At 40.1% G+C, this 24,471-nt stretch overlaps 1 protein-coding gene across 2 annotated transcripts in view; it reads right to left on the bottom strand.

Annotated features, from left to right (window-relative positions):
- Positions 1-24,471, bottom strand: part of CPVL (carboxypeptidase vitellogenic like) — a 128,861-nt gene that overhangs the window by 93,307 nt on the left and 11,083 nt on the right. For both annotated transcript variants that reach the window (XM_032304005.1, XM_032304006.1), the window contains exons 2-3: positions 10,057-10,245; positions 1,641-1,759 (exon numbers count right to left, since the gene is read on the bottom strand). In XM_032304005.1, the coding sequence (XP_032159896.1) occupies positions 1,641-1,759; positions 10,057-10,234 (297 nt within the window). In that variant the 5' untranslated portion in view covers positions 10,235-10,245. The remainder of the gene's footprint in view (positions 1-1,640; positions 1,760-10,056; positions 10,246-24,471) is intronic.

The following is a 24,471-nucleotide window of genomic DNA, read 5'->3' as shown; positions in this document are numbered from 1 at the left end:
AAACAGATCTTCCCTGAGAGCCTCCAGCAGTACCATAGATCTGCCAACACCTTAATTTGAGCTCAGTGAGGCCTATGTCAGACTTTTGACCTGCAGAACCATGAAATAATAAGTTTGCAACGTTTAAACCACCAAGTTTGTGGTAATCTGGACAGCCGCAATAGAGAACTAATACAAAGGGGTTCGTGACAAACGCCTGTATTCAATGATACGATATTAAAAGGTGTAACATCAAAAATGCACATGCATAGTGTGGTTTATGAAAGGCATAAAGTTAAGAGATTCCAAGAACACACACATGAACAATTTCTACTTGTTAGAATGTGCTCATATTGCTAGGCTTCCTTTATATTGATTCTGTTTAAGACAGTTGTCCTGGATATTTGTATGTTTCCATCACTGCTTCTGAAGATCTGTTCTCTCCTCTGCTCTGTGCCCTGGTAGACAGAGCTCCAAGAACTGGACTCTCACCCCCTCTGGTTTCCAGTTGGGTTCCACTAGTGGGAGGCAGGAGCAGGAGTCTGGAGGGCACTTGGATCCCAACATGGTACCCATACAACCTTGAGTGTGAGTTTTCTCCTTTAACTTTGTGCTCTATGCACCCACACTGGGTGACAGCCTGAAGATTACTATGAGGCCAACCAAAAAGCATCTGGAATTCTTCACCAGTTCTAATGTGCTTCCTCCCATCCACAACTACATGGCCCACTTCAGCAAAGGCCATGGTTAAGAAAGCAGAAATGAGAAGTCAAGAAAATACAAACCAATCATACCAATAAAAGAAATTTAATTTGCTTTAAACTAGAGTAAACAATTTTATATATGCAATGCTGCTCTATGCAAATCAGATGCAAATATAAATACTACCCTCCCTAGGGATAGCTTTTTCTTTGTTTCCTCTGGTTTCTAATCCAAATCCAATTTGGAAAATAAAAATAGAAAATGATCCTGTGGTGCGATAAATTTACTTATGCATCTTAGCAACTCTACCAATATTCACAAGCCCCTCCCTACCAAACAGTACCCATTAGCCTAAAGTGATTTGTTCGTGCTGAAGAGTTGTGTCTCATCACTAAGCACTAAGCAAGACTGGTGAAGTATAAGAACATACCCAGCTGTGTATGTATATGAGCCTGAGAAAGTGAGTCATCTGTGTTCTAGAGTTCCATCCTAGATCAGCTGTCCTCCCCACCTGTCCCCGCAAAGTCCATGGACAGCGGAGCCATGGAAATCCACCATCAATTAACTTAGACAGGCATTACCTGGGCATTTTGGGAATCTCCCCATTCCTTACCATCCATTGGCTCCCAACCGCCCATTCTCGCCCAAGGTATTTTTAGAACAAAATGACAGCAGAATGATTTAAGAAGACCACGGCAGGAAGAAGGTGGTAATGTGACTGTTCTACACAAGGCTGCAAGGAATTTAAAAGTTGGACCTTCCCTGCAAACATTTGTTTCCTGCACATAAACAGGAACACCACACAGAGTCACTGGCACTTATTTTTAGAAAAAAATCTAAAAGATGCAAAAAAAAATTTTTTTTAAAGTACATTGTTTGTAGGCTAACTTGTCTGCCCTGGGGCAGCAACCCCAGCCCCCCAGGGTTAGTGTCCTATGAGGGCGCTCTTGCCCGCCTACCTGAGCCGGGAAGAACCAGAAGAAAAGGTTGCTGTTGTAGGTCTTATTCACGGTGAGGTAGCCAGCATAACTCTTCACATTCAAACCTGGGAAAGGAGCGACCAAACTCTTTCTTTTTCCTAGTGGAAGAACAAATTTACCCAAGGATTAGAGAAATGATACAACGTTAGCCAGCTCCATCTCAGACCGTCTTCTCCCTCCCAGGGGCCAGGGCTGGGATGGAGTGAAGAGAAAGGCTACCAGGGGACTGGCACAAAGCTGCTTACTGTAGCAAATTCCAGCCCGCCCTGGTCCATTCCATATATTCGACATTCACAACCTAGCCAAGGACAACTGACATTTTTAAACTTTTTTTTTTTTTGGTTCCCAAATATAGTTTATGAGCTATAATAAGATATATATCTATATTTTTTAAGCTCCACTCTAAAAAGTTAATCATGGTATTCACATTTGAGCCACTGGGAAGGCCAGGGCAGAAGTCACCCAATCCCAAAACATGAGGCAGTTGAAAGAGAAACAACACAGCTATATAGCTCACTCCGGAAGGCCTATATTCTCCACAGTCTCCTTATCATGAAAGCAAAAGGCCTGCCACTTCCATTAAGGGAAATGGGCTGACGCATGTGGGCAGCGGGTAAGGCTGGGGAAGGTAGGGTGGGGCAGCCAGTGAGACTAAGGCTGACCCCGTGGCTACTCAGAGGAAGCCAAATAGTACAACAGGATGGTTGTAGAGGGCAGAGGTTGTGGCTTTTTTATGGCACCAAAGGGACAAAGGACAGGGAGGGGGAAAGAGGGACTGCTCAGATAGCTTGAGGACACCCAGAAGTATATAAAACACTTTAGGAGCAAAGGAGCAAACACTTTTTTTTTTTTTTTTAAGATTTTATTTATTTGTTGGAGAGAGAGAGAGAGAGAAGCAGACTCCTTGCTGAGCACAGAGCCCTACAGATGCAGGGCTCAATCTCCGGACCCTGAGATCAGGACCTGAGCCCAAACCAAGAGTCAGATGCTCAACTTCCTGAGCCACCCAGGTGCCCATAGGAGAGCTAACACTTTAAAGGCAACAGTACTGAGGGCTTTATGTTATGCAATAGGTGTAATTATTGTTCCCCACTTTATAGATGAGCTGAAGCTCAGAGAGGGTAAGTACCTTGCCGGAGATCACAGCTCGTAAAGGAGCGCTGGGAGGCAAGCAAACCTAGCGGTTAGGCTTCAGAGTCTGCTCCTTCTCTCACCCTGCTATGCTGCTGCTTGACCACAGAGTTAGTCCGAAAGTATGGGTGGCAGGGGAGCAGAAACAGGAACAGGGATCAGGAACAGAATGGAGAAGAAACAAGAAAGAGATGGCAGCGTGTAGGGGGAACTGAAAGAGGGGTCTGGGTGAAGAGAGTTTCCTTAGTGGTGACAAAGCAAGTGTCCCCAGTAAAAAGTACTGATTCAAGAAAAGCTATTTATATCTGACACATATTAAGGTTGGCAGAGAGGAAAATGTCAGGAAGCTTGGTCCTGATTCATCCATGACACCAACTAAGCTGTGAAATGCACCTGCTCATCAGGAACAAGGAGCGTCTGGGAGCAGAGGAGATGGTAGGACAAAGGCAGGGTCTCAACGGCAGTTTCCAGACGGTCCTGCTAAGCTAGCAGAACAAGAAGAACAGCGTTTCTCAATCGGGCAGACCTAGGTCTGTAATTTTGACCAGGCTCCCTGACAAGTTGCTTGATCTCTCCAAGTCTCTCTTTCCTCTTGTGCAAAGTGTGGATACTGATTTCCTCCCCCACCCTGGGCTCTCCACAAGGATCAAATGAAGAAAGCTGCACGTAAAATGAAGGTTCAAGGGGCGCCTGGGTGGCTCAGTGGGTTGAGTCTCTCCCTTTGGCTCAGGTCATGATCCCAGAGTCCTGGGATCGAGCCCTGCATCAGGCTCTCTGCTCGGCGGGGAGCCTGCTTCCCTCTCTCTCTCTGCCTGCCTCTCTGCCTACTTGTGATCTCTCTCTCTGTCAAATAAATAAATAAAATATTAAAAAAAAAAAAAAAAAAAAGAAGGCTCAGGGGGCTGCTGGGTGGCTCAGTTGGTTAAGCGACAGCCTTCGGCTCGGGTTGTGATCCCGGAGTCCTGGGATGGAGTTCGACGTCAGGCTCCCAGCTCCATGGGGAGTGTGCTTCTCTCTCTGACCTCCCCTCTCATGCTCTCTCACTCTGTCTCTCTCTCAAATAAATAAATAAATAAATATTTTTTAAATGCGGGCACAGGCGGGGGGAAGAGAATATCATCACTAGCCCATGGGCCACCCCACCTGCAGTGAAGACTGCTTTTATCTGGCTTAGTCCGGTTTCCCTAGGGAAGACTGCATAACTCAGTCCAGCTTCTCTAGCTCTTCCCAAATAGACTTAGCTTTCTCTGCCAGAAAAAAGCAAAGAAAAAAGAAAGGGAGAGGAGTATTTGAAGAAAAGGAAAAGGGAAATGTTGGGGGAACACGGTATGTGCCTGCCTTCCTCCCAGGCTACAGCCCTCCCCACAGCAGCCTTGCTTCTCTCCACCCTTCCTTGCTTCCGCTCTCAATTAGACCAAAGAAGGATCACCCTCCAGCGCTGGGCAGACTTTCAAAACTTCTTTTCTTTTCTTTTTTTTTTTTTTCCGTTTCTTTTCTTTCTTTTTTTTTTTTGCCATTTAAAAATTGAGATATGGGGCGCCTGGGTGGCTCAGTGGATTAAGCTGCTGCCTTCGGCTCAGGTCATGATCTCAGGGTCCTGGGATCGAGTCCCGCATCGGGCTCTCTGCTCGGCAGGGAGCCTGCTTCCCTCTCTCTCTCTCTCTGCCTGCCTCTCCATCTACTTGTGATTTCTCTCTGTCAAATAAATAAATAAAATCTTTAAAAAAAAATAAAAAAAATAAAAATTGAGATATAATGGATGTGTAACATTATAGTAGTTTCAGATGTACAACCTAACCATTCGATATTTGTATATATTGTGAAGAGGTCACCACAATGTCTAGTAAACACCCCTCCCCATACACAGTTACATTTTTTTTTCTTATAATGAGAACTGTATTTAAGATCTATTCTCTTAGCAGCTTTCCAATATGCAATATGGTATTGTTAACTATGTCTACTAATCACTATTACTAACTACTACTAACTACTAACTAATATGTCACTACACTGTATATTATCATATCTCCAGGACTTAATTTCTTTTCTAACTGGAATTTTGTACCTAAAACACTTTTGACATATTGTCCCCCAAACTATGAATATTCTCCAATCAGAGAACCTCAAAAAGGAGGAGAGAGAATTGGAGATGGAGGGGCTGAGAAGAAGTTGAGATGTGAATCACAGAGAGGTAAGTGAGTGGGAGAGGATTCGAGAAAGAAGACAAAGAAAAATGAGGAAGGTCAAAGTAGAATGAGAAAAAGGAAATATGGAATAGAAAGTAGCTGAAGGGAATGGAAGATGGGAGAGAGATGATTGAATCAATCTATCTCTCTGCGGCCAGCCGAGCACAAGGTCCACTGCCTGCTCTGAAAATGACTCCAGTGCTCCCCCGGCCGTCCTTGACTGAGGCTTCCAAAGATGTTTGTCTGCTCCCTTTTACTTACTCAGGTGCATTTCCTGCTTTCCTTCTAGATCAGGGAGTACTGGAAAGCAAGGAAATTGCCTTGTTTATCTTTGTATCCACAGGGAGGCTGACTTAAGAACTTAAAGACATTCAATACACACTTTTTAATGAATTTAGTGAACGGATGAATGAATTGATAAACGAAAACCTGGCAAACGGACAACACAGTAAGATGAACATATTTCTACAAAAATCTGCTAAGGAAGGGAGCCTTATGACCATCTTAAGAATTTAGAAGAAGTTTTCTCTGGCCCACAAAAATGTGTTTCACCCCGTTTCAATTTTTAAATTTCCTTTAACAAAATCATGGTAAAATAATTGAACGATCTTTCAACTAAAATGATATTTCTTATTTTCAAATGTTCAGTTTATCCTTCCAAAGTCTACTGATGAAATGTGGAAAATAAACTCCCAAGATTTTAGGAGTTTTTTACTTCCTGCAACCATGACTCACAATACAAATGTTCAAAACAGTTAAAAAAAGGAAAAGGTTTTCTTTGAAGTGATTTCACTTCCTCCGTATTATTTACTGCAGTTACCAATGTTTGTGACATTAACACTTTGAAAAAGATTGGAGTGTGACCAAAGAAGGACTTGAACTAGCCAATCAGGATGTACCTCACATTTACAAAGACTCCAGTACAAGACAAGACACTGCCAGACTGTAAGTAATAATAAAGACCTAATTAAAAAAAATAGTCTTTAAAGTTTGTGAGAAGGCAGTATCTGTAAAGATTTTAAAATTTGCCTCCTTTATTCATTTTGTTTTAAGGGTTTCCTCTAGCTGCAGAGAAAGTAAACATGTGATTACAATTACACAAAACTAAACCAGCTAATTGGGAGATTTAAAAAGCAAAAATTTCCCTTGTCTTTTTGTGAATTACTATCTATCTCAAGAATGTTCCATTGTGATACTAAGACTCACGTTCCTAAGGTTTTGACGGACTCAATAAACAAAAGGGATTTGGGGGAATGAGGGGACCATCTGTCCAGAGTTTCCTGAACTTTCAGTAAAGCGGATGAATAAAATTATCTTTAATTATGTTATCAGGACTGCATTTGAATACCCAGATGTACCAGATTTTGGATTAGCTACTTAAAATTCCATTCAAAAATTTTGACTGTGTAACAGAACTTTAGAAAGTGACATTATATCAGATTTACTATTTTAGATGTTGTTGCTCATCCGATGGTGAGCCATCAGACTTGGCACAGAAGGACAGAGGATGAAAACTACCCCCACCCACCAGGAGCTTTCTCCTGTACTGCTCGTGACCACAACGGTGAAATGCTTCTAGGCAACAAATACAGGAATGGGAGGGATGTGGATGGTTTCTCAGATGGGCTTCCCCATATGCTTTTGACTTGGTTCTTCCAGATGTGATACAGACACACCACCACAGTCACTTTCACCAAATGTCTTGGTTGGAACTGCTTTCCTTAGTACATGCACGTCCTTCTATATCTGCCCAAATCTCACTTAGCAGCTTCAAGTCTGGATCTAGTCACACAGTGCAGAGACTTATACCTCGGGTTCTGGAGTCAGCAGAGATAGCTTTTAATACTATCTCTGTCACTTACTATCTTTAAATAACCTTGACCAAGATACTTAATTTTCTGGGCCTCAGTTTTCTCATCTGTAAAATGGGAACAATACTTTAACTTCTTCACTAGGGTTGCTCTGAGGATTAAATAAACTAAGGTGTGAGTAACACCCATGTTTGGCACATATTCGGGTCTAAAACTTGAACTGTACAAATATTTATCTAGTGCCTATTACATATAGAACCTGTGCTGGGGGTGTGTGTGTGTGTGCCTGAGTGGCTCAGTCAGTTAAGGATCTGCCATTAGCTCAGATCATGATCTCAGAGTCCTGGGATCGAGCCCCATGTTGGGCTCCCTGTTCAGCAGAGACACTGCTTTTCCCTCTGCATGCTGCCCCCCCGCTTGTGCTCTCTCTTTCTCCTTCTGTCAAATGGATGGATAAAATCCTTAAAAGAAAAGAAAAGAAAAGAAAAGAAACTATGCTAGGTCCTGGGCATATAATTATTAAATATTAGTCATTTGTTATTTTGACTACTATACTATTACTGCTTTCTGCACTAACCAACCAACAGGATAGCCTTCTTCTCAAAATTTCCATTATGCCTACCTCGAATGTAATAATTTAGTGGTTTAGTACTCACTGTTTTATTCCTTAATTGTTTCATGTGTGTGCATCTGGTTACATCAGAAAAGCACAAGTGTCTTGGGGCACCTGGGTGGCTCAATGGGTTAAGTGTCTGCCTTCAGCTCAGGTCATGATCCCGGGGTCCTGAGATCGAGTCCCGCACCAGGCTCCCTGCTCAGCTCTCTCTCCCACTGCCTTCTCCACCCACCGTGTGCTCTTTTTCTCTCTTAAATAAATAAAATCTTTCAAAAAAAGAAGGAGGAGAACACAAGAGTCTTAAATAAAGGAAAATAAATTGTAGCAGGCATACACAGAGAAGAAGTCAGAAAATCTGAGTCCTAAACACATCTCTGGTACTCTTATCTGCATTTCCTTGGTCAGTTCATGTAAGGTATTAAAATCTCGAATTCCTCATCTGTGGATTGGTAGGGTGGGTTATGAGTATTCAGCTCTTGTTCAGCTCTAAACTAAATTATTTCCTTTGATTTCCTGTTAATGAACAAAATCTAAGTCATCACTCTCCACTTATTAAAGAATCCAACATGAATGCATGTGATTCATTTTGGTGGATTTGGATATTTAATCGCCTCTTCATATTTGTCTCGTGATATGAGCCTGAACTATTTTCCACATCAAGTAAAAATGAGTCTTTTTTTAAAAAAAGAACTGACTACATTCTCTGACTACATCATCAAATATACACTGATGTACACTGACCACATTATCAAAGTTTTCCCCTTTTCTTAGAAAAAAGATAATGAGACATGGAGTCAGTATGTATGTCAGAAAAAGACATGTCACCAGGACTCAAATGCAACCTTTAAGATACAAGAATGTGTTGGTTTTAAAGGAAACAAAACAAAACAAAGCAAAACAAAAATGATGATATCCTATTAGCTATGAGAAAATTTCAAATGAAGAGAAGCTGCTTTACTTTAAAACTTCTTAACAGAGTCCACATGCTTATTTTGGTCTTTAAAATGGTTATTTCCCTAAAATATCCAGTATCGCTTCCACAAATTCTCCTGCTATCAATCAACCTACCAGCCTCACAGCCATTAATTCAGTTTTCCCTTCTGTGATGAGAGAGAAACTTCAGTCCTTCAAACCAAACCCCTCCATCTATGGGCCAGCCGCCATATTGCTCATCTACTTAAAGAAAGTACTCCTGGGGCACCTGCGTTGCTCAGTCAGTTAAGCATCTGACTCTTGATTTCAGGTCAGGTCATGCCTGATCTCAGGGTTGTGGGATTGACCCGTGTAAGGCTCTGCCCCTGTAGACCTGTGTAGAGTCTGCTTGTCCCCCTCCCTCTGCTCCTCCACCTGCTCTCACTTTCTCTAATAAGTAAATAGATACAATCTTAAAAAAAAAAAAAAGTAATTACTCCTGAAATAGTTGCCCCATCCTCTCCTGGATCATTTCTATCAGTAAACACATGGTCTCTTACTCTCTTAAAGACCCTTCCTGACCCCATAGCACCCTCCAGCTACCACCCCATTTCTCTGATTCCTTATACAAATAGCACCTCAGGCTAGCTGCCTAAATACTATTTTATAGTTCGGGAGCCTACTGATGTCCAGAAAGATTAAGTAATTTATCTACACAGTGATTTACTTAAATACAAAGAAGCATTAAGAGCTTAAAATACCATAAATTTCAGTCTCTGATGATACCAAATAACACCTCTTTCCTATTAATAGTAACAGAAAAACCCACAATGTCTAAATAAAAACCACTTGCAAACACTAATATTTAGGGAAAAATTTACAGGTTACAAAGAGCCTTCATGTGCATTTTCTCCTCTGATTCTTAACATCCCTGCAACGTGACTAAGTGATTACTTGTCCATCTAGTTAAGGAAGAAACCGAGGCCTAGGAGGTTTGGGGAACTTGCCAGGCCAAGGGGCCCAACATGATGCCTGTGGTCATAGAGAGTAGTGAGGTTGTTTGGGTGTGAATCCTGAATCTACCCGCTGGTGTCCAGCTGACTCTGGCAAGTAACAGAATCTCTTCCTGCTTTAGTGTTTTTGTGTGTCAAATGGGTACAGCTCCCCCCTGGGCTGTGGAGATGCTTACATGAGTTTATGTAGAATCCTTTGAACCAGTAACTGACATATATATATATCAAGTTCTAAGGTTAATATTCACTTCATTAGGGGTGCCTGGGTGGCTCAGTGGGTTAAGCCTCTGCCTTCAGCTCAGGTCATGATCTCAGGGTCCTGGGATCAAGCCCCACATGGGGCTCTCTACCCAGCAGGGAGCCTGCTTCCCTCTCTCTCTCTGCCTGCCTCTCTGCCTACTTGTGATCTCTCTCTGTCAAATAAATAAATAAAATCTTTAAAAGAAAATAGTCACTTCGTTAAGTGTCCAACTGTGGACGGGCACTATGCTAATTTTTTTTTATAAATAGAACTGTTGGGCCTCCACCACTAGATAATCTGTCCCTGAAAAACTCTCATTTTAGCTAAAAATTCTGATAACATAGGACATCAAACAATAATATTTGAAATAAAACAACTGAGTATAAACCCTGGAAGGTATTTTGAATCCTGTAAGATGACTGCTTTAAAAAAATAAAAAACCTGTTGAAAATTTACCAGTGGTTTTCTGATTTTATGAAACTTACCTTCTTCGAGTTTTCCAGCTTCAATGTAGGAAGTAAGAAATAATGGCTTTCCTACGTCTCCCTTACGTGGTACGGAAACCCGAGCTTTTTTGTATATGGAGTGAAAGAGTCCATTACCACCAGGGCTGAACATGAACATGGTCACCAAAACAGTCACCTTCCACATGGCACCAACCATTCCCTCTAGTCCTAGGAGAAAAACGACAAATGATTCTGAAGAGTAAATATTGACCCAGGCTTTTTACATATAAGACCTTCATTTATTTCATTCAAAAAATAGGTATATTGAAAAAAAGAAAAGTATATTGGGCATGTTAAGCACCTCGGATACAACCTGAATAAAACAGACCCAATCCCTGCTTAACCCAAGCACTATCCAGGTTTATATTTGTATTTCTAAATATAGAAAGACAATTTCTATTTCTAAAACCATGGTCTGAAAAGTGATAAACTTTTTGAATTTAAAAAAATTTTTTTTAAATTCAATGCAGGATTAGCTAAAACTTCAAGACAACAGGACTCTGTAACTGATCACCAGATGAGTGGTAGAGACAGTTACTTACCACAGGAAGGGAGAGGATTGGGAAGACTGAGAGAACCCAGGAAGGCCTTACCAAGGTCGCAGAGGTGCGTAAAAGGCGGGTGGAGCCCAAATGGGCAGGAGAGATGGGAAGGCATCACTGATGGGTGGAACAGCTTGAGCAAAGGGAGATATGAGTTGTCCATGGCAGAGAAATTTTAAAAATTTAAAACAAACAAAACAGATTTCCAATGACCTCTTCTCTCTCTACAAATCATAAACTTTGCATCCGAGAACAAAAAAAGAAAGAAGGAGGAAGGAGGTCCTAGGACTATCTTTAGGTCCCTGTCCCTATAGCTACCCGATAAGTAAACTGAAGAGCTATGCCTCAAACTTTATGAAGACAGCTTTTTAAGGGTCTTCGAATCTAATGTTTGTCTAGAGTATTCATCTCAGATGATAATAATAATGGCTTAAAATTATATGATTTCCCTAAACTTGTACAAAAACATATAATTTGAATTTACAATGGGCTTTCCCAAGTGTTTCCAGCTGATCTGAATATCTTAATAACCCGACCAGGAAATCAAAAGTGATTATCACCAATTTTAGATAAGGAAAAGTTGACTCCAAGGAATGCCTCATCCTAGGACATGCAGAACCCAGTCAAGGCCAAGATCAGGTTAAGTTGAGTCAGGTGAACAGGCAGGGCTAGACTGCAACTTTTTCTAAAATTTTGATGTTTTGTTTATCATGGATTTTTTTCTTGCATTAATTTTGATCCCCCCCCCAAATAATGCATTAAAATACTATGTATCATGATTATTGAGTTTTTTGGCATGCTCTTAAATTTTACCCTGGGCAAAGGCCTCACCTGATTCACCTTAATCCTTAATGCTAAGAATTATGATCCTACATCAGTACTATTATTACTCTGCCTTACTACTATTTAAGCATGATCCAAATTCTTATCTCTAAAGTCTTAAGTAAAGTACACGAAACTAATAAATACTTTACTCACTCAGGTTTCTGGATGTAAAAAGTAGTATATAATTATGTGAACATAATGCCTGCTTTGGACTGTTAAAATGGTGCTTTAAAATACCATGCCTTTAAAACATCTTAAAAACACAAAATATATAAAAATCTATTACCACGTGTTTATCACAACCCAAACTGGCATAACAGGAAGATACTGGTTGTAACAAATTTTAGACACATTTCCCCAGTAAGATAGACATTTACCATTATAATTTGATCAAATATACAATGCTTGTCAAATCTTTCATGATTGACTTAATAGAATTCCCCATACTTCATGTAAACAAGCCCAACCAAATACAATCCGTAGCTAAAAAATGGTTTTGCCTATAATAAGGAACAAAATGAATTTAAAACCTGAAATTAGTCCCAAGAATCCCAAGAGTAGTGACCACTATGGAGATGATGAAACATTTTTAAAAATTATGTGAACTTGTTACACTGATGTTTTAATAACATAACTACTTTCAAGGAATACTTAAAATCAACAATCTTACTCTCTAACTGGTTCAGGGGAAAAAAAATCTGTGGAAGCAAAAAAAATAGGGGAAGAAGCTCTTCCAGTAAGAGTTTTTTTTTTTTTCTTCCTGGAGGCAAGAAACTAATCAGGCCATCTAATTTCTCCATCTTCCTGTTGCAAACCTCCAGCTCCCTTTAATGGAAGTCATTAATATTTAAATAACCAGGGCAGTAACAACACTTCCCTTGTAAGCAGATGTTGACTCAAAGATGTTAAAGGAGGAAAGAGGTAAAACTCATCTTGTTTTAATTGACATACATCTAATACATAAAAGTAGGAGCTGGGTCAATTTAGTAGATCACATTAACATTTAATCAAATAACTATTAGAGTCATGGTTTCTCATGCCGGTGAATTAAAGCAACAACATACTTCATTTCATAATTCTCATTTAACCATCAGAATTCCTGAACTGTGCCGGGCTGTCATCTTTCTTCATGAAAATGAGAGCTATTATCATGAATGGAGAAGTGTTGTTTCTTTTTTTTCTTAAATTCTTCTCAAATGTTTTCGTTTATCCTAAATTAGCTCAAATCTTGTAATGTATTGAACATTTACTGAGTACTTTCTAAACAAAACACCCTGTGCTAGAAGCTATTGCCCAAAGAAAGTGAAAAAAAATTATTAACCATACAATTTACCATGCCTATATGAAATAATATGAAAATATTGATGCTATTTCCAGTTCATATATATCATATTGAAGGATTCAGGCAATCTGTTCCTTCTAATGTTTAGAAACATAAAATCTAAGTAAATACAGAGCAATATTGGCAGAATTAAGTAAGCTAAAGGTCAAAAGCATATGATTTATTAAAATTATCTTACTAAACCTTAAATATTACAGTTGGAAACCTTATGTCCAAAGTACAGTGTTTTTCTATAAAAACAGCTATTTAACACAGTGATCCTTAGAATAATAAAAACTGTCAACAATGTAAACAATTTAAGTTAAGTTGTTGTACACCAAAAAGATGGAATTATACACAGCAATTAAAATGATAAGAATATTTTGGAAAATATACTAAAATATTAGGTAAAGAAGAGCAGGCTATTATATTGGATATATGGTAGTTTCTCTAATACTTTTTAAAAATTTCTAAAGTTTCTACAATAATGACTCTTATAATTAGAAAAAAAAAGTTTTCGGTTTTGCTTTTGTTAAGATAAATGAAGCAACTGATAGACATGTCAAAAAAATGCTTGTTCCTTATTCCTTGTTACTACCTGGTTATGACCTCTTGCGTTTCCTAGGAATAAGGGTTCTGTTTGTTCTTTTAGAATACATTCTTCTTTCTCTAACATTCTATGAGGATGTGTCTTGATTTCCTAGAGCCATAGAACATCAAGACTCAAAGTACACTTTCTCTTTGGCAAATGAGAAAGCTCTGCATAAATGTGAGATGCTGCTATAATAATAATTTCTATAATTATATTATGTTTAATTCTGCCTGGAATCGAGTCCGTGACAAATGTGCACATAGTTGGTATTGGCAAATATCTGTTGAACTGATGTGTCTAAATAATGAATCATATTTTAGACGGATATGAGATATTAGAGATTCATGTGGCTTAATTCTTTCATCTTGGAGACTAAAATTGGAGCCAGAGAAGTACGTAAGTGACTTAAGATTACACCGCTGGTGAGTAGCAGGGCCAAGACTCAAAGCCAGGATCTATTTATGGCTCTACATCAAATCTGATTTCCACACTCCATCCTTGGTTACAATTATATTCAGATATTCTGTTATTATCTCAATAGATAATTAACAGCCTGTAACAGTCTGAAACCCTTTTCAGAGATCATTAGAATGTGCAATAAAAAGTGACAAATGAATAAAGAGAAATATTAATAAGTCAATCTTCCTAGAGAAATTTGGTTTTTAGAAACAGACACTAATCCAGGTTCTGCCAGCTCATGCATCAAAACTTTAGTGTGACAGTGACTTCTCTGGGTCCCAGTCAATGTGTTAAAACCAGTGGTTACCTTTCCAGGAGCTTTAAGAGCTCGATGTTCAACAAAGCCATTGTTAAAAATTAAATTTACCATTTAATAAGCCCTCTTTAAAAACCTAAGTAATAAATACTCAGAACTCATCACTTCATAACTATTTACTACATTTTACCGTGACTCCAGGGATATGGTTTTTGTATTTGATAGAGAAATTCCATAATGCATAAAGCACAGTGCATTTCTTTCCAACTCTGTGTTCAGGAACATCTTGCTGGTACCTTGAAATAAGCCCTGGTGGGAGTATTTACACCACAGAAATCAGCAAAGATTCCCACCCCCAGAGAACTGGTTTCTAAAGATTTACCCACACACAGTGGTCTCCTATTCCTAATTTGAAAAAAATGAGCTGGAAACTACTTTCCATCACACTCCCATTCCAATTGAAATAATCAGTAGAAGATACAAAAAGGAAAACCCTGCCAAGTTGTCCTAGTGTTTGAAAGCAACCATTAACAGGTCAGATATGCAAGCCTTCTGGAAAAGAAACCTGAAAAAGCCACTTTTCGGAAACTGTGTGTTCTACCAATGAAGAAAGAATCAAAACCAAAAACTCCAGAATGAGGACAAGGAAACAGCCACTCTCTGTTCTCCCCTTCCCACTTGCCTATTTTATATGATAATTATTCCAACCAACAGATAGGAATTGCTCACATAATAAATGCTGTACCTGCAATAAAATAGCTATTTGGATTCCCCTGTCCATATTTAACTGGCGTAAGTAGCTCCCAATGTGAAAAAAAAAAAAATTCCCCAAAACAAAACAGGCCAACTAGTAACAGACATTTCCATGAACTCTGCAATAAAAGAAAGGTACGAGAACGTGGTTCCTCTACTCTACAAAGATGTAAGCACATCTCGAGATTATTCAAGCGTATCCCAAGCACCCGAATCCTATAACAGAGCTATTATGCAACCTTCCACTAAATACCAATTCTAGCTGTTTTGCTGAAAGATTTCCATGCAAACCAGTGTTTTATTGTTCATTTATTTGTTTTATTTGTTCATTTGTTCATTTATTTGTTTTATTTGTTCATTTCTGACCTTTCTGGGGCAGATAGTGTTATCATCCCACTTTAGGGATTTGAAGCTGATCCTCAGAGAATTTATTTTATTTATATATATATATATATATATATATATTATTGGCCCAAGTCCACACCACTAATAAGTAGTAAAGCAAAGAGTTAATGCCAATTCTAAGACTATTCTATAGTCCCAATACCAGCATCTCCCAAAATGTGGGACAGAGTCCCTCCTCCTTATTCAGGTAAATTTGGAAATATATTATATCCCTTCAGAATTAAATTATTCTGTTGCTAAGAAGTTCTTCTGTAAATCAACCTGTTAAAACTTTAGCCCAGTATTTCTAAACCAACAATTTTTCTTAAAGATTTTTTTTTTTTTAATTTGAGAGAGAGTGAGTGAGAGAGAAAGTACGAGTCAGGGGAGAGGCACTGAAGAACAGGTCCCCCAGCACCCTGGGATCATGACCAGAGCTGAAGGCAGACGCAGAACTGACTGAGCCACCCAGGCGCCCTCCCAAACCAACAGGTTTTGGTCAGGAAAGGCTTCTTATTATTGTGTAATATCTAAAAATTTTATGTCATGCATTCTGTGGCCTTTATTTATTCAACAAAACATGGTAGAGGAACATGTATATCCTAGGCCCTCCTGCTGGGCTAACACTTCATGTAGGTTCTGGAAACATCTCTGGGTAGAGCCCCCCTTGAGGAAACAATGCAAAGGCCCTGAGGTGCAACTAAATTTTATTTGTTGTTGGTTGATGGGAGCACAGTGAATGAGGAAGGAAGTGGCAGGCACATGATGAATTCAGAGGGTGGTCAGGAACAAAATAGGTCGAGTTTTAGCTCTATTCATATTCGTTAGCATTAGGGAATAATACAGTCTGCTCAGAATTGTGAAACGGGAAATGGTCACTCCGGCTGCCATCTAACAAGTGGACTATGGGAGAATAAGGATGGAACCAGGAGGAAAATGTAATATTCTGGGAGAGACGGCAGAGGCTGGAGCCAAGGGGTATCGGGGGAGTGGTGAGATGTGTGAGCTACGTTTTGTAGGCAAGCCTACTTAAAACATTCTGATGTTTTAAACCCTCTCCCACCACCCCGTTTGTGGTCCTTTTTATAGTAGCCCTAGGAACTAAGACATGGATAGTGGGACCAATATCCAACTGGAGGTGGGGAAAACTCTGGGAGGAGTCCGGATGGAGGGGGTAAAATGTGAACCATCAACAATCAAATGGGAAAGAGAAGCTAAATTGATTTCTTATCGAGGTATGTCTGGCATTATTATAAGCCAGGATCTCTCACAGGACCCTTTGTGAAATATTAGCTCAGTAAGATATTAATGGATTTTTTTTAAAGATTATTTATTTATTTATTTGACATACACAGAGAGAGAGAGAGAGAGAGATCACAAGTAGACAGAGCAGCAGGCAAAGAGAGAGAGGGGGAAGCAGGCTCCCCGCTGAGCAGAGATCCCAGGATCCTGAGATCATGACCTGAGCTAAAGGCAGTGGCTTTAGTACACTGAGCCACTCACGTGCCCCGATATTAATGGACTTTAAAGAGAAAAAAGTTTGGAAAAATTTGGGTTAAACAAACTTAAACAGGGTTCCTGTTTCCTGAACATCTCAGAGCCTTTCATTTGTTAATGGGCAGTACGTGTGTGTGTGTGTGTGTGTGTGTGTGTGTGTGTGTTTTTAAGTGTGTTTTTTATGTGCGTTTTTTTATTTATTTGACAGACACAGATCACAAGTAGGCAGAGAGGCAGGCAGAGAGAGAGGAGGAAGCAGACTCCCCGAGGAGCAGAGAGCCCAAGGTGGGGCTCAATCCCAGGACCCTGGGATCATGACCTGAGCTGAAAGCAGAGTCTTTAACCCACTGAGCCACCCAGGTGCCCTGGGCAACATGTGTTTATCTGACTGTGACACTATTCTTAGAGAGATCCTGAATCCAGAGGTTTACATAAGACATACCCCGATGAGGACACTAAGTCCCAGGTTGAACAATTTCTCTAGTCCTGGGTTAATTTTCTCAAGCCCCCACTTAACTACTATAAACAGTAAAGCTGTATTTTGAAAGCCAGATCTAGATGATTCTGAAGTCCATATCTTTTACAATATATCACTGTGTCAATGACAACATAAGAAAACCTGCCTCCATCTAACTTTTGACAAAAGCAGAATTCTGGGTAAACTAGGTTATCTTGGCATTTGCAAAACCTACAGGTGCTAAAATTGCAAGTGATTTAAGGGCATGTTTATCTACAACGCAGTGAAAATCACATGCCCAGAGAATGCTTCATAATGGATTTCTAGTGTACGTCCTTCAGTTTTGAAAATGATTTTTTAGGGGTGGCTAAAGCCCTCAGTCCTTTAGGATTCACAGCAAAAGCACTATCTTCCAGTGAGAAATTCTTTATTTTTCTGATATAAATTAGCCCAATTCTTTTTAGACTCGGCATCCTTTTTCCTATCTACTGTAACTAAATTCATCAAATAAAACATTAAGATACACAGTGTGGTAAATACAAGAGTAAGACTGGGCACTATGGATGAGAATATTTTATATGAGGATGATTCTGGGAAATTCTGCAATGTCATCTTAACTATTACTCCCTGAGGTGATAAGAAACTCCTCCCTGATTACAAAACAGAGATATGACTATGTATTACACACTACATATTATTATGTAATACTCCCTTAGTTAAGTCTAGTACTTTGCTTATCTCTTAACCACACATTGTCTCATCTGGTCTTTAGAGTAGTTAGTGGCTCTTCAACAGGGGCCCATGTTGATGGAGCAGAGCTGGGGCAGACTCCAAGTTCACTAGACCATCCACTCAATTCAATAAACAGGCTGACCCTTTAACAACATGAAGGTCAGGAATGTGACCCCCTGTACAGCCGAAAAGTCAGACTCCCCCCACATTTAATGACTAATAATCTACTGTTGACTGGAAGCCTTCCAATAACATCAACAAGTAACACATATTTTGTATATCATATGAATTATACACTGTAATCTTACAATAAAGGAAGCTGGAGAAAAGAAAATATTATTTTTTAAAAAGATTTTATTTATTTATTTGACAGACAGAGATCACAAGTAGGCAGAGAGGGAGGCAGAGAGAGAGGAGGAAGCAGGCTCCCCACCAAGTGGAGAGCCCTATGTGGGGCTCGATCCCAGGACTCTGGGATCATGACCTGAGCCAAAGGCAGAGGCTTTAACCTGCTGAGCCACCCAGGCGCCCCAGGAATGAAAATGTTATTAAGAAAATCAAAAGGAATAAAAAAATACATTTACAGTACTATACTGCATTTATCAAAAAAAAAATCTGCATGTAAGAAGCTCAAATTACGTATCTTCAGCTCCTATTATGTGCTAGACTCCAGTGTAGGCAGAGAGAACCAAACACACAAAGTGTCTGCCTTCATGAAGTTTACCCTATAGTGGGAAAGAGCCCGATGAAAGCTATCAAGAAAATGAAAGCAGGGTAAAGGGGTTCAGAGTGATGGGTCGAGGAGTGATGTTATTTTACAACGGGATGGTTAGGGAGGGTCCCTCTGAGAAAGCAACATGGGAGCAGCTCTGAAGGATATGAGAGACTTCCATTTGAATCTAGGGAGAAGAGAGCTCCTAGTTGGAAAACTGATCTCAAAGGCCCGATCACAGGAGGCAAAGAGGATGGAAACTAGTGTGGCTGGAGTCCAGCAAGTAAGGGGGAATGTGGTACTGAGTCAGGCCAGGTCTCAGATCATTCTGGGTGTTGGAAGTCAACATGTGATTTGGAAGAATCCCTTCTCCCCAGCCCTAATGTTTCCATCCACAGTGAGGCTGGCCTCTGGCCACCCTGTTGCTCACTCCCAGGAGGCTGAGGCGAGAGGTAGAAAGGTTTATCTGGTAGATAAACGTAGGCATGCTACGCTCTGTACGGGGAGCAATGCTCTCCTCTCTTCACCCGGTCTGGGCCCCACCCTGTACATGACTGGGGAAATCTGCCCAACGCTGGGCTTCAGTCGCAGGAGATTCATTTGCCCAGAACTAAGAGTTTCAGCCCAGCACAGCTTGTCTCAGGAATATAGACAGCATTTCACTCTCCACCCGCCTTGCTCCTTGTCTTCTCAATTTCTCCAAAAATCAGGGGGAAGGAAAGGAGTTTGCTATTCCGGAGGGCTCCCTATTTTATTCTATTCTCCCAGTAGAATAGAACTTGGGGTTTATTCTGAGTGTAACACTGCACCTCACTGTCTCTATTATCCTGCGAACATTTCATCATACATGTAATTAGGAAAGGCATCCCTAACAGAATCAGCTTCACACACATATTCAGAATTTGAAGTTCCATACGGTCTTACTTGCCCACACCAGCCCTGGAAAGCTATAAGAGTTGATCACAAGAAATGATCTTTAAAAATCTAACTGTCTCAGGGGCACCTGGATGGCTCAATCAGTTAAGCATCTACTTCCAGCTCAGGTCATGATCCCAGGGTCCTGGGATGGAGGCCCGTGTCGGGCTCCCGGTCAGCGGGGAGTCTGCTTCTCCCTCCACCACTCCCCACTACTTGTGTTCTTTCTCTCTCAAATAAATAAAGGAAATATTAAAAAAAAAAATCAGACCATCCCAAATACCTTTGCACAGGTAATCAGAGGGTAACAAAGTCACGGACTACTTGGCAAGAACAAATAAATGTGGAACTGAAACCCCTCCTTAAGTATTTTAAAATCAAGTATGCATAGTATCCAAGAGGAGCCCACAGACTTATTGATCTGGTTCTTCTGCCATGGGATGGAAACATCGCCTACAATTACCTCTGTAGTTTCTGAAAGCAAAACAAAACAAAGCTAACAAAACAATTTTCATTCCCTTCCTGCTGCATTCTCACTTCTGTCCATACTGTCTTACCCCAATCATTAATGATCTTCAAATTCCCAAATTCAAAGGTCTTTGTCTTAATTGCCTTCTCTGACATGTTGACATTACCACTTTGGTAAATTTACCAATGCTTTGCCTTCTGTAATCTGTGCTTTCATGGGTCTTCTAGAATATTTTCTTTCATGGCTACCTTTTCTCCTGCCTTCCCCTTAAAGGGTTTCCCAGGAGTCTAACCTTGGTCCATAGCTTATCTCTCTCCACACATCTCTCCAAGGTGGTCCCATCACTCTAAGATGATCTTCCATGGGACACCACTCAAATAGCCACTCTTCTGTGAAGCTGCAGGCTCATCTACCCAGCTGCCTGCTGAACACCTTCACCCCATGACCCATGAATATATTAAACTCAACTGGTCCACACGGAACCTAATACTTTTGCTAAAACACAGTGAATTGAACACATTTGTTTATTTCTGTTCCCTCACAAAACCATGCTAATAAATCCCATGGCCAAAGAAAACAGCAAATATGGCAGATCAAAATTTTGTTGTTACTGTTAGATGGAAAGTGAACAGGTAGTCTGCAGAGAATGAAAGCAGAATATCAATGAGAAACAAGCTCATTCACGTCACAAAATCACAGACAGGCCAATGGTAAGTCCAGGACACTGCGGGAGGCAAGGGACAGCATGGCACCAAAATCAGAGGGACAGATGAGAGTCTGTAACACAGGGTAGAGCCTCAGACCCCTCCTGACCCTAGCAGAGGAACAGACTCCTTCTGCAGAAAATTTATTCTTTGAAAAATTAAGCCATTGAAACTCTAGACTTGAGAATATGAAATATAGGAAAAGTTGGGGAAGAAAGTGTACATAGTGATTGCCTCTGGTCCCTCCAACACTCAGCTCTAAGAAAGCTGACAGCCCTCTCTGCCTCTATCTCTCACCCATGCAGGAAAATGAAGGAGTTTTCTCTGGAATACCCAAATCCACTGAAAAAAGAGTGCCATACAGACTTACTTGTCCTTGTGAATATTACTTGTGAAGTACCTTGGAACCCACCAATCAACACTAGGGAACCAGTGAACTGCTGGCAAATCCCTTCAAGACAATGGAGCTTCCAACCAACAACTTGGTTTCTCACACTGAATATAAAACTAGAGTCAAAGAAGTGCTGGACATTGGAAGAAAGCCTTTAATTTGGAAGAAAAAGCAAAAGAAATTACTTGAAAAAAAAATCAGAAGAAACAAAAATATAAGGTGTGGAATAATTCTTCCAAAAACCATATATATATATATATATATATATACATACACACCATATATATATATACATATACATATATACCAGATATATCTTTAGGGAGGTAAGAGAAGATATTACATTAATTTAATCACAGAATACTTCATTCTTTTTTTTTTAAATTTTTAAAGATTTTAGTTGTTTATTTGACAGAGAGAGTGATCACAAGTGGGCAGAGAGGCAGACAGAGAGAGGGGGGAAGCAGGCTCCCTGCCGAGCACAGAGCCCGATGCGGGGCTTGATCCCAGGAACCTGAGCTCATGACCTGGGCCGAAGGCAGAGGCTTAACCCCTGAGCCACCCAGGCACCCCCAGAATACTTCTTTCTTAAAAGAGAATGAAGGACAAGACCTTGTTCCTGAAAACTAAAAATAAGGTGGGAGCAAACTCAAGATTTTGATAAAAGAGTGGGACAACAAAGACACATAAATCTCCTAGAAAATATAACTAAAAGAAAAAAGGGCTTAAAAAAAGAAAAAAGATAAGATAATTAAGAGATTGGTTCTGGAAGAACAACATCCAACTAATGGGGGTTCTAGAAAGAGAAGAGAGGTACAATGCAAGGGAGGAAATTATCAAAGCGATAATACAAAAACATTTAGCAGAGGTACAGACGTAACTCCCAGATTTAAAGGAACCACCAAGTTCCTGGATCAAGGAATGACATGACGCAGAAGAGTTTCCAGAAATAAAGAGACTGTCACTAACTTTCCAGAGAGAGAAAGAGAGATACCACAAAAGAGTATCAAGAACCAAGATGACATTTAACTTTTCAATAGCAGCTAAGAGATACTGGGAAAACACGCCTTCAAAATACTAAGAGGAAAATAATTTTCAAATTAGAATTATATGCCTAGCCAAACTTTCAAACAAGTGTGAGGATAAATTAAGGGAACCTTGTAAGGTTTCTAACAAACTAATTTTTAAACTACACGACTCAGGAAGCTACTGGTAGATATTTTCCACCAAAACAATGAAGAAAACCAAGAAAGGGAAAGATAGAAATTTCATGACGAGGGGAACTAATGCAGAAGAGAAATCCAAGATGACAGCTGTGCCTGGAGAACCACCAGTGTGGGTCGGAGCAGTGAGACAGAGCAAAGATCCTCAAGAAAATAAAAAATACGCCTACCACACAGGTTTTTGTAAAAAATCGTATCTGTAAGGATACTACAGTTCTGTCCACCAGCTTTGGAAGAAGTCCTGATAATGTCACAGAAAACTAGGCAATCCAAAAAGAGGAAGTTATTCTCTTGATGGAGAATATAAAACTGTACAGGAAGGCAATGCAGAGTATACTGCTCAGCTCAGCAGTGAGTCATACTTGCATAATAAAGTAAGCATCAGACACTGATTTAGCAACAACCAGATACTCCATAGCCATTTGAACAGGAATGGGGGGCAGGCAAGTTGGGACATCAGGTAAGAGTGCTAAATTCCCACATTGATTAATAGGAAGTCCATAGAAAATATCTCAAATTGAGAAAAACACACAACTCTTAAACCAGAAAGTCAAGAAACAGACTATGCAGATTACTTAGAAATTTGGAGTTAGATAACAGAAGAAACCGATAAGAGCCAGAGAAAACCTTACAGATAAGGGAAGGGTGGGGAGTGATGGTAAAGAGGACTAAAATATTTTATGGTGAGAAGTGTAATAGGATTTGGATTTTTCACCTACAGATGTGAATTATGTTGACAAAAATCAAAAGTAATCAAGAAGAACCCAAACACCCAATTTAGTATCTTCTTCCGTAAACATGTTCCTACTTCTCTATTTTCTGTCTTTGTTAGAAATATTCTCAAATATTCTCAATTCTCAAATTGCCTATATTTTAACCATATCTCTCAGGTAAGCTGAGAGTCTGAACAAAGGGTGGGAATTTGGGGCGCCTGGGTGGCTCAGTGGGTTAAAGCCTCTGCCTTTGGTTCGGGTCATGATCTCAGGATTGAGCCCCGCAACGGGTTCTCTGCTTGGCGGGGAGCCTGCTTCCTCCTCTCTCTCTGCCTGCCTCTCTGCCTACCTGTGGTCTCTGTCTGTCAAATAAATAAACAAATAAAAATCTTTAAAAAAAAAAATAAAAGGGGGTGGGAATTTTAAAAAAGAAAACCACAGGCTGAAAATGACATCACTTAGGCCAACTTTCTATGCATTAGGGCTTAATGCATAGAAAAACTGCAGATTCAACCTATCCCAGAAATACAGTCTTCATTAGTCAGTCAGGAATTTTCTGATGGGTACCGATGAGTCTGCCACAGGGGTCCTCTCCACCCTCCCCCTGGGAAGATGAGGTCATCTGCATGAAAGACCCTTTGCTTTTCCCCCTAAGAGAAAAATGAACAATCATTTTCTTCTACTAATAACTTTCTTGCTCCACCCTCCTATAAAAACCTTCCTTTTTTTTTTTTTTTTTTTAATGGAGCCTCAGAGATTCCCCTCTACTTGCTAGATGGAACGCTGATCCAATTCAGAAATCATTTGATAATCAGTTAGATCTTTAAAAATTAAAAAAAAATTAAAATGGGAAAGAAAAAGGAAAGGAGAAATAGTCTCAAAACACTGAAGCTAGAAACCCTGGATTCTTTCTTGATTTATCTCTCTCCTTGCAGCCGTCCCGCAGCCAATCAATCACCAACTGAATCTCTTAGTTGTCTTTCAAATTTGCCCTCTCCTCCTTAGCACTACTCCCAAGTCCTACTCCAGGTCCTTATCACAACTGGCTTGGGCCACTGCAAATCTCTAAGCCATTCATGACCCTGACCTTAACTCCTAGTTATATGAATTTCCCCACACTCTTCATTTGCTGTTGCCTTTCCTATTTTCTCGGGCCAGGGTTTTAGACCTTTACAAACTCTGTTGCATGGCAACAGATAACCAAGACACAGGCAAGATATCAGCATAAAGTAGGAAGTGGATAAAAGGTAAGATGGAGCAGGAGAAGTCAATAGATGGCAGACTGCAGAGAGCCTGGAAGCCATTCAGAACCTTTATCCTCTAGTGAAGAAACTACTGAGGGCTCTGTATCTTGTAAAGAATATTATGGCCATAGTGTGAGGATGGATTTAAATGAGAAGAGAGAAGGCACAGACACCAGTTAATGGAGTTTATACTAACACAGAACTA

This window comes from Mustela erminea, chromosome 11 (assembly GCF_009829155.1).
Source record: "Mustela erminea isolate mMusErm1 chromosome 11, mMusErm1.Pri, whole genome shotgun sequence".
NCBI classification, from domain to species: Eukaryota; Metazoa; Chordata; class Mammalia; order Carnivora; family Mustelidae; genus Mustela; species Mustela erminea.
The sequence above is the reverse complement of the archived record's forward strand: the minus strand, read 5'-3'. Positions and strand labels throughout refer to the sequence as shown.